This window comes from Blennius ocellaris (assembly GCF_963422515.1).
Source record: "Blennius ocellaris genome assembly, chromosome: 3".
Lineage (NCBI taxonomy): Eukaryota > Metazoa > Chordata > Actinopteri > Blenniiformes > Blenniidae > Blennius > Blennius ocellaris.
The window spans coordinates 16,858,225-16,869,893 of NC_137652.1; the positions used below are offsets into that span (position 1 = coordinate 16,858,225).

The 11,669-nt window shown below is 41.8% G+C and overlaps 1 protein-coding gene across 1 annotated transcript in view; it reads left to right on the plus strand.

The window, feature by feature from the left end:
* Positions 1–7,541, plus strand: part of ttyh3b (tweety family member 3b) — a 28,385-nt gene extending 20,844 nt beyond the window's left edge. Inside the window, exons 13-15 of the mRNA XM_080517761.1 lie at positions 1,050–1,223; positions 2,801–2,876; positions 5,993–7,541. Coding sequence (XP_080373887.1) covers positions 1,050–1,223; positions 2,801–2,876; positions 5,993–6,127 — 385 coding nt within the window. The 3' untranslated portion in view covers positions 6,128–7,541. The remainder of the gene's footprint in view (positions 1–1,049; positions 1,224–2,800; positions 2,877–5,992) is intronic.
* Positions 7,542–11,669: the final 4,128 nt, after the last annotated feature.

The following is an 11,669-nucleotide window of genomic DNA, read 5'->3' on the forward strand; positions in this document are numbered from 1 at the left end:
GAACAATCGCCTCCTGGTGGCCAGTCAGGGTAGTAACCTCTCCTTGTGCCCTTTTGTCTGTTAAATCAGGGCCAGGATCAAACGTTCCCAGACACAGCTTTCCCCGCCTTTGTTTATATGAAACATTTCCACTCTGATGTGGTGCTGTTGGCGTGTGGACAGCCAATGTCTCCTGGCGGAAAGCCACAAATATGAAAATCACCGTCATACTTCACAAGGTCCACGTACGCACATGTACTTGAGCTTTGAGAACAAGATTGTTGCATCCAGTGCATTTCTGTAGCCAGAGATCCAACTTCCAAATCAGCACATAAATTATTCGATGGCTCATTCTCTTACGTTACTGGCAGTGGTTTTTTTCTTCTTCTCTTTTTTTTCCGTTTACATTTTTGACCATTTTATGTCTAAAAATGGTTTTAAACCAGCCATATTATCTCTTCTTCTTTTTTTTTTTTCCTGGTGTTTTTTGCTTTAGTTTTCATGGAGCACACAGAGATGCATGAATGATGTCAGAAAACAAGGTTTTGTAATCAAAGGGTGAAAGCAAAGAGCTAATCCTCAGGGGATGACTGCATGAGGGAAATTACTGCATGTTTCTGTCCATTTAAAATGCTTTGAGTGTATCAAGGGGGTTTAAGTTCATAATAATATGCACAAGAGAAAGTGGGAAAACTGCTTCGCGTGTCCACGGAATGCAAGCATACCTGCAGTGGATCTGTCATGTAGATGAATGCTGCCCTTGTACTTTCTCTTCTTGTTCAGCTGCTTTGGGGCTGGACGCATGGCCTGACCCAGTCTTTTGTTTCTCAGAGGGGCAAGGTCGGGAGGGGGGGGAAACGCCTGATAGTACAAGCACACCTTCCCTCCTCCTAACCTCCTCTTCAACCACTTGTTTACACTCTGTTGTCTCTCTTGGATCTCCCTCCCCTCTACCTCCCCCTTCCTCCTACCCCCCCCCCCCCCCCCCCCCAACCCCACCCCCCCCCCACCCCCACCCCCCCTGTCCAATGTGCCCTCTCGTGCCCTGCCCTCACCCTGACCAATTGAAGGACGGATGAGGAAGATGGAGAGGACGAGTCGGGCGCCTCGCGAGGCGGCGTGCACGATAACCTGTACCGCGTTCACATGCCCAGTCTCTACAGCTGTGGCTCCAGCTACGGTAGCGAAGCTAGCCTGCCCGCTACAGCCCACACTGTCAGCAATGCCCCCGTCACTGAATACATGTGAGTTAGCACCCACCGCTGGCTAGAGGCGAGCAGGATCAATACCCTGCCTGCCGTAAGTAGCTGATGCTTGCCCCCCTTGTGACCCCGACTAGAAGCTCTGAAGTGCCTGCCATATGATGAATTAGTTTAATAGTTTAAAAAAAATATATATATTTATATGTATGGCTCGCATATCCCTTGTGAGTGTCAGCTAAATTTATCACTCTATTAGTTAGAACCCATCATTAGGTTCCCCTCTTGCCTGTTTCAGCCCACGACGTAATCAACAGTCTCATTTAAAAATCATGTTTGCACTTGCATAGGATAAGTAGATAAGTTCACCCTGCTTGCTACATGTTATTGCTTGCACTGAGTCCAACTCAAAATAGCAAAACCAGATAAGTCTAGAGCTTTTCTCCAGCTGCTTGTTACACTGCTAACAAATGAAGTGTATGAAAAGCCATGAATGAGAAAGTCATATTTTTGTCTCGTAAATATATTTATTGTTGAGACCAATAAGCGTAAGTTTTATCACCTTATTGTTTTAGACCAGTGTTTTGTTTATTTTTTCCAGTGCTGTGTCAGCAATTAAATGAATGGGTCACTTATGAAGACAGTGGCAGAGAATCACTCATTTGAATAGAGTGTGTTGGAACAGGAAGCTTTCAGAGTAAAGAAACAAGGTTTCCATCCTTTATGAAAGCCTGTATGCTTTCCAACATGGCCAATTAGTTTTTTTTTCTTTTACATAACTGGCTGAAGTCGATCTGTTAATGATGTGAAACTGGTGAAGCTTGACACTTAAAGTCAAACTATCACAGCATATTAGTATTTGTTGATTTTCACCTTCAGAAACGACATTTTAGCTGCGAAAAGATGTGATTGACATATTATTAGGAATTAAGTTATATAACTTGCAGTTACACAATCTCAAAGCTAGTTTAATAATACATATACATTTGTATCCAGAAAAACAAAACATACTAAAAACCATGAAATAGTCTGATACTCAACAAAGAACGATAAACAGGTGTTTTTATTCCCTTTATAGCTTTGTGGTTTATCCATACACACTGTTAACTTGACATTAATCGCAGGAACTATATTTCTCTTTCAAATGAGACATTTATTGCACCATTTTCTAGGTTGTAGGTGTCTTTGCAGACAGAGATAAAGTAAAAGCTACAATAAAAATACTTTATGTTAAAGTGTGCTCACAATGAACATGGAGCTTAATCTATGAATATTTAATGTTTAGTGCCAATTGGAATGATTTAATGACTCAGACGCTGACCTATAAATGATCCACGTACAGTTCTTTGAGAATGTAGGCCAGTTTAATGTACCCATCACTTCATTGGGCCAGCGTCCCATTGCAGGCTTGATTTTTCTTTTTGCAATAAGGCTGAACTCGGAGCTGTTTTTACTCCCGGCCGCCTGTTACCGAGCCGACGTACCTCATCTTTTCATCGGGAAGGCTGTTTGTGAGAGAGTCTCTATTGTGTTGTGATGACGAGCAGGCCACAGACGAGCAACACGTCAGGAGCTCAGCGGCAGGGTGACCACATTCAGTAACCTCTTATTCTATAACGCAGGAGCCAGAACGCAAACTTTCAGAACCCTCGGTGTGAGAACACCCCCCTGATTGGCAGGGAGTCCCCTCCACCCTCTGTAAGTGCACACTTTCTAGAACACACTCTCCCTCAGCTACCTTCCAATACCCACATGCAACTTGGAGATGTTTGGATGCCTAAATAGATGAGGGTTTTATTTTTTTCTTTCTTTTTTCATTCGAATTGCAGTAAAGTACAAATGATACAAATGACTGACTCTCCTGTCTCTGCTGGTGCGCTGTGTGGATATTGGAAGGTAGTCCCCTGTCCTTACACCACTGCAAGTGTCCTCTGTGCTCAAACTAGACCGTGATCATGGATCGCCTTCATGAAGGTCATTTTGGCAGCCTGGGATTACTGGAAGCTTGAAAAGAAGTCTGTTGTTTGCTGGATTTGCACCAAAATAGCAGTGCAAGAGTTTTGATGTAACCGTTGGGTCACGATAGACACAAAGTTGTCCTCTATTTCTGATGTCAAACGTCTGGTTGGTTTCACCATGGCTGTCAGTGCTGTGAGAGGAGAACTTGCACACCACATCATTTTTTTGGGGTTTTACCAGCATGTTGAAGCTCAAACTTAAAAAACAAACAAAAAAAAAAACATACAGATTGTGGACTGTTTGTGGCTTTTTGACCAAGTGCTGCTGGGTCAGGAGTTGTGGATGTTGTTCCATGCAGTATCAACTGCTGACTGTGGAGTTTACAACATTTAATCAATGAATCGAGGATTCCATTGCTCCGTGCCACCTGACTGATCCCCCACGGTCAAGCAGCAATTCTGCTCGCCTCGAGGAGAAAAAAACAAAAAAGCAAAACTCAAGCCCAAGCCTCTAAAGTTCCTGCTCCCCCCCCTCCTCCCCCCCCCCCTCCTCTGTCCCCACACTGTGTCTTATGTGTGCATTTTCTGGTCGAGGTGTATGTGTCCTCTGTTTCTGTGCCCCCTCCTCACCCTTCACCATTGACCAGCCACCGGAGCACTTACTCCCCCGCCTCCGCTGTTAAATCGTAACATCAAGCCACCAGATATGGCCGCCATCCCTCGCTGTTTAGACAGGGCCGACGGCGGGGGCCGTCACCCTGCGCAGAGCCGCTCGTCCGTCTTCTGCAGCGATGTGGAAACCAGAGACCTCCCGACTGTAACTGGCTAGACGCCCTCAGGAGACCACTAACTCATACCAGGCTAACCTACCACATCAGAAGTAGAGCACTAACTACCAATGAACCACATCTGCTAATTTACAAATAACATCATCTGGACGTAATCAGCTCTTTTACAATGAATGACTGTTGTAATCAAACCCCGGCTGTCCAAATGACTAGTGTCAGTATCTCTGCTGTATCTGTGTGTTTGTGTTTGCCACCATTCTATCTGTCTGTCTGTCTATCTATCTATCTATCTATCTATCTATCTATCTATCTATCTATCTATCTATCTATCTATCTATCTATCTATCTATCTATCTATCTATCTATCTATCTATCTATCTATCTATCTATCTATCTATCTATCTATCTATCTATCTATCTATCTATCTATCTATCTATCTATCTATCTATCTATCTATCTATCTATCTATCTATCTATCTATCTATATCTATTGTTTCTGATTTACAATCCTGTTTTTCAAAAAAGGTGAGATGCTGTGTGATATTAATATATAATCCGAATGCCAATCATTCCGATTCAATACATCAAACTTCATAATTTTACTGTTTGTGTTTCAATATTACGTTTTAATGACTTTTCCATGCATGTAATTGCTGGGTACTTTGTATTTCCTCAGGTTGTTTTTTTTTTCTCTTTACATTTTTGAGCCGTTTTTATTTGTGACTTGACTTCCGCCAAGCTGGAACCCTCCCCAGCTGACACTGAGCCAAATGTGGCATTTATGTCTGAGCCGACGGTTTCTGATTCACAAGCATGACACTGACAGACCGTTACCCACACACACACACACACACACACACACACACACACACACACACACACACACACACACACACACACACACACACACACACACACACACACACACACACACACACACACACACACACACACACACACACACACACATTTCAGCCATATTCATTTAGGTCAACATGCACATCTCAGGGACTCCAGGCTGCCCTGCATAAAACAACAGTAAAATAATGTATGAGTCCAGGATAACTTCTAAAAACCATGACCATTGAATGGTTTCATACAAACAACAGAATAGTAAGATGCAGCTTTCCCTCCAGCTAACTCATTTCAGAAAGACATAGGTGAAGTAGAAGTTCAAAAGTTCAATTTTAGCATAATTCATTGATCCTTGCAACATTTTTAATGCAAAAGACCGACTGAACTGGAATTTCCGGGCACTACTTCATGATCTAAATATCAACATATTTGGCCAATCAGCACTAGATGGCGTTGACAACAGATCGTATTTCACTTTTCACTATTTCACCAGGAGGCAACAGGTCGTCAAACTTCTGAAACCCTGCTGAAACTGAGACGCAGTTACATCTGGTTAAAATTGAGTCCAAGCAGGGAAAGAATCGCCAAACCGCAAAGACCGTCACATCATAAACACGAGTGTTAATTATTAGGGGAAGTTATAGCTTGACTGTGGTACTTAATTAAAATGATAAATTGCATTGATCAGATGTAGGCCTGCTGAATAATTATAATTTTTTTTAGATTTACAGTTTCCTTGTCCTCTAAATCCAAGAGGGACCATCCACTTTATCAAGTAATTGGTATAGTAGTTTTTCTATTCAACGCGCCACCTCTCAAAGCGTCTCAGTGATTTTCTCTGAGGCCAAATCAGATTGTGTAGATCTTCCGACAGCATGGCTCTGCAATGCAAACCGTCTGCACACCTAAAAGCTTTGTCGTGAAACAATAGCTTTATTATTGCAGTTTGTTGGTCTTTCCATATTCTGATGCATCTCAACTCTTTTGGAGACAAGATTATGTCTGTCGACTGTCCTGGTCGAATGTGTGTAACACAAATATGAGACAGCTTCGACACTGTTCAAGAAAACGTTAAGCAAAGTCCTTCTTTGGCATCCAATGTCTTCCATTCACCCCTTCACCCCGCTTCCACGTCTTTCCCCCCCGTTTCTTATTGTTCCACACTGTTCTTTCTGTGCCTCCTCTCGTCCTCTGTGACCTCCGTGTCTGCAGTACACCTCCAGTATGAGAGCCAAGTACCTGGCCACCAACCGACCGGACCAGAACCGACGCTCCGTTCCCAATGACCAACTGGACCCCGCCAGCCGGCCCCACCCCACCGCTCGACCTCAGTCTTCGGTCCACTAGAGGCCGCCTCCACCCAGCACTGCCTGAATCCAGTTCTCACATCCGACACGGAGGAACCCCGCACGGCGCTCACATCAGTGCCGAGTGCCGCCAAAGCACCGGCGGCACGCGCTCCAGTCTTCAATAAGAATCACACATTGCCTGGTTCATCAGAAAATAACACAGCGCAGCAAGCCAGAGGTCATCAACCAGCACATCCAAGGTCAAACTCCCACTCTTCATCTGCAGTTACCCAGCATCCTCCAGGATCTCTACATCGCCACTCGAGCTGCTCATTCTCTCACACACGCACGCACACACACACGCACACACGCACGCACACACGCAGCAACCTCCACTGGAATCTGTACACTGCCCTCTAGTGGAGGATTCTACAAAACATACACACACGCACGCACACACACTGTATAGAGCTGTAAATAGTGAACATTACTCTGATTCCATGAACAGTAGACTGTTGAATCCTAACTGGTTATGTGGTGTGCTGTGTGTTTGTCATGGAAGTTTTTGCTGTTTCCCTCATTACGAAACACCCCCAGCGCACACACAGACATTACAAGTAGGCTGATAGTCGTGACTAAAATCTCAACTGTATAAATAATGAGCCGGTGAATCAGAAAGCCATGTTTTAAGTCTACCGCCTCATTTGTGTGCACGTGGCGCGCACGCCTCCATCCTCCATGCATTTTTTTCTTTTTTCTTTTTTGGACAAGAGCCAGGTATTTTGTGAAGCTTTGGATTCTGGGTAGACGAGAGAGACGGTGGACATAAGAAGGCTCAACCTGTGCCAAAAAAACTGAATCATAAAATGAGGGATGCCTGATTCTGTCCTCGTCCTGCACTGCCTCCCAGGGGGATTTCAACCCTCCTGATATGTTTCCAGCACCAGGAAGGACACTTGAAAAAGGGAAGCAATGGACTGGTAATTGCGACCGCACATTTTCCAGGTGCTCTGTGAAGCAGCCGAGGTCCAAGAGGACGACGGGGACTGAGGAGACACACAAGTTTTATTGTTACATTAATCCTTTTTTTTTTTTTTTTTAATCAGGGTTGTGATCAAGATTATAAGAAGCAGTACAAATATGTGTCTCGAAACCTGACAGGAATCCCTGATGCTTAATGTTACATGAAGGTGTTGTAAAGGACAGTGGGTGTTTGTTTGTTTTTTTTTAACCATTCAGGATGTGATACTGTGACCAACTGTAGTTTTCTTTTATTACAGTTCTTTCTTTTTATTTGATCCACCTGTAGCCATCAGTGAAGGTTTTCTTTCTCTCCTTGGTTTTTTTCTTTTTTCTTTTTAAAAAGCACAAATGTCTCTTTGAAGGTGACTCTGTAAGACGGAGAAGTAGAACTCACTGCCTGGGACACTGCCAGTGGCTTTTCCTCTTAGTGTACAGTGTATAGAGACGATGTCGTGATCCAGTGTGTGTGTGTGTGTGTGTGTGTGTGTGTGTGTGTGTGTGTGTGTGTGTGTGTGTGTGTGTGTGTGTGTGTGAGACATCACTGCATTGCTGCAGCGCGATTGGCTGTCGCTCTGTCTTGACGTGACTCAGTGTGTGTACAGTGATCGTTGTGAGCAGCAAGCGAAGGCCGGCACATCCAGCCCCAGTCATTTGTACATTGATGACACACACACACACACACACACACACACACACACACACACACACACACACACACACACACACACACACACACACACACACACACACACACACACACACACACACACACACACACACACACACACACACTATACACTTCTACACAACAGTATGATACAAACCCAATTCTTACCCTCCCTGTTGTCCTGTTTACGTCCACATCTAGTTCAGTAGTGACTGCACGCCCTCCACCACTCATGCCCATTTGCATCATGGGTGATGTAGTCGGTTGTAACTGAAAGAAACCCAGAATCTCGTATAGTTAGCCGAGTGCGCAGAGCCCTAACATCATCCCAGCACCATTCCTGTACAGCATTTTAATATTGTAATATTAATCAATGACCACTTCTCGTATTAGCGAGACAATCTTACATGTGTGATTTTACTAGAAAGGAAAATGTCCATGTTATGGTAACAATGCTACCTATGGTCTAGTACTTTACAGTGTTGTTTCTTTTTTGCACCATCGATGCAAACAGTGTTAAGATCTGTGGGACTAGTCACTGATTAATGGCCTTTCATAATGTTTTTAAACTCTTACAACACTTCATATCACAACATGTTTTTTTTGTTGTTTTTTTTTTTCTCTGTCTTGTAAAGAAAAAAAAATCAGACTTTCAAGATGAAATAATAGCTAGCTGTTTTGTAGGAGAATAAAGGCAAGAGCAGTGTTTTTCCTCTCTTATTAATGGTGAATGACTCTCTGTCTTGCAATGTTTTAATAAGACTATTCCAGTGTGGTCTGCACACCTGACCTCAGGTTGTATTTGAAGTTCTGCACACTGCCCTCTTAAGTATCGACTGACCCGCTACGGCCATGTCCGTTTGGGGAAAGGGGAATAAAACAACAACAACAACAACAACAAAGCCAAACTCGAGTTAAACGTGTTGGTATGTACATGTGTGGACTTCAAATCCAGCTGTGTCCAGATGTGACAGGCAAAACAATGTTTTTTATGGCTGTTTTTATTTTCTGATGGTTTAACTAAGATATTAATGAAATACATGTCAAAACTGTGGTAATGATATCATTCAGCCTGGAATAAATGTTAAAAAAAGAAAAAAGAAAAAATGAAATTAAAGCAACTTTAACGTATTGATCAAGGCTCTGACTTCTTTCTGGCCTCACTGCACTGCACATTATTTGGTCATGATTTAAAATCTTATTTTTACACGAAGTTATTTACTTATTTCATAATGATTCTAATTTTAGATAATTTAAGATTTTACTGTCATGTATTAAACACGATTGTACAATATAATCTTAAATCTTGATTTAAAAATCTTATTTCAAGATATTTACTTTTGTTTTTAAGTAAAATTTCTTCTCAGATTTTGTATTTGTATCTTGTATTTGGGATTTATTTATTTATTTTTGCAGTGTAAAACAAGTTCAACCTCTGGGACTGGAACAGGAAGTGAGGTTGTGATTTCCCGTCATTAAATCATATGGTTTTACAGTTTTACAACCAGTGTAGCAGCTTTTCCATCTTTATTGTATTTCTTAGATGTGTTACACAGGTGTGGTGTGGCGAATAAATAAAATGTTTTAAAAGTCTTGAAACATTTAATCTAATATAATGTGTTAGTAAACTTTATAGCCAAAGTTTCATTCTGTCCTTATCATTTTGGCTTCTTTCAGGTTTTATTGATTTGTTATTGATGTGGTTCAAGTCAAAGTAAAAGTGGTAGGATTACATCAAGAATAAAATAACAAAAGTAATGAAATGAAAGAAAGACCTTGAGTGACTGAAATTCCGTTCTGACGTTTTATTTGGAAATGTAGTTTTAAAGGAGCAGTGGTTCAGATTTTAGTGCCATCTAGTGGTGAAGTTGCTTAATGCCTCACACTGACTAAACTTCCCTGAAAGTATAGACTTCTCTTTGACAGGTTTTACTTTGCTCTTCCTTGGAAACTGGAAAATCTGCCATCTTATAAATCAACCCATCGGTTATGCTGCTCTATCCAACCGAGGTTTGTAGTGCGCTGGAGGTGAGTGAAGGCAGGTTATCACCATGAACAGCTCATCAGTCCATCATCAGACAAACTTGGGAAAAAAAACCCAACAGAAGCTATCAGAGGCAGAATAATGACGTGAACATTTAAGACCTTTGTAGATGTTTTTAGTTCATTTCAGGCAATTTAAAGCACGACAAGCACAAGCAGCAAGATGTATGTGACTGTTACCGGACAATGTTAAAGCCATTCACATTCCTCAATCCAGAATAATTAAGACCACATTGTTTACCCAAGGTGGTGACAGCAATTCATTTTTCACCTTCTCTGAATCATGACACACGCTTATAAACAAACAACACAGAAACCACAACATGTTTAGGATTTTCTGTCATTGGTTGGACTATTTATAGCAGATGGAACAAAGATATTGTATGTTTGTTATTTTTTACCCTCTCTGAGTCGGTCTAGAGTTTGGTTTTAGTTCGTCTGTGATGTTATCCCGCAAGGTCGGGGAATTACCGAGAGTAAAGCCATATTCTGTTTCATCTGTTTCCTGTTGTAGTTTGAAGTCTTGTGCTGCCTCTTGTTTCAGACTCCTTGACCTCCCCTCCTCCTGTCTGATTGCTGCCCTGATGTGTTTCACCTGTTCCTGAGTGTGTGATCGTCTGCACATGATGGCTGCACTGGTTGGGCTTCACTTCTATGCCTTGCTGTTGCCAGTCTGTGTTGTTGTTTGTTTGATTTTTGCTCTCCCTGAGTCTCTGGTGTTTTTTCTCTGTGGCCATTTATTTACCTGTCTTCACCGCAAACTACTGTGCTGGGTTGAACTCAATTCTGTTCAACATTCAAAAAAAAAAAAAAAGAATCTTATAAGAAAGTAGTATGTTACATGATGTTGAGAAGCCTGCATCAGTCAAGTTCTTATTTGTGAGTTTTGTCTGATGCTGGTGCCTGATGGTGGAGCTGCGAGGATAACCACTCTTCCATGTTTACAGGTGATTATGCACAGAGATATTTTCATTTCTTTTCTGCATCTTCCCAAATGGAGTTTTGCACAGTTATATTTCTCTGATTCATTGTGTCGGTTGGGTGTTAGAAAAAAAATAAATACCTTGCTTTAGGAATCTGTTGTACATATTCAATGCACAATAATGTAAAGGGTGAGTATCATATTGAATATTGAGTCTTTGCTGAGATTATAAAATCCACAAAACGTGTTACTTTTGTGAGATTATTCTAATGAGTGTGTTTGTTTTGTTCAGGTTCATCATGATGGGACAGCTGTCTATCAGGCTGTGATTGCTTCAGACTGAAACACCTTCAGCTGGATGAAGAGGTAACTCTTTGAGAAAGATGGATAAAAGTACTCAGTGAAATACTCTCACCATATCAAAAAAAAATAAATAAATATTCCGGTGAAATTCACACAATATATGACGTATAACTATAAAACACAACTAAAACAGGAATATAAAAAGACTAAAAAATAGCATAAAATAAGAAAGACAATCAAAGGTGTTGAAAGCTTTGCATAAGCCGGTAAATGGAGTGACTCCAGCTTCATATGCAGCCAACATGTCCCGATGTGTCCAACAACTCACAGCATCACAGCAGCTGTGTGAAGAAAACTTCCCTGCTTCAATCCTCAGTTGGTTTCCTCGCGCACCGTGAGTCAGCAGACAAAACCCATCACAGATGTCTGTGCAGCTATTTCTGGTGGAGCTAACCTACTTCTGAAAGGCAGAATCAATGCAATGAAAAGAAGACAGCAGGACAAAATTGAATGTCCTCTGGTGAATTTGATTAAATTGATCCACTACCAATTTGTTGGACTGTATTCAAAGTGTCTTGATGAAATAGAACCAGTCAAGACTGAAAAAGTAAACAGATTTAGTTCCTCTCTTGCTTCCACCAA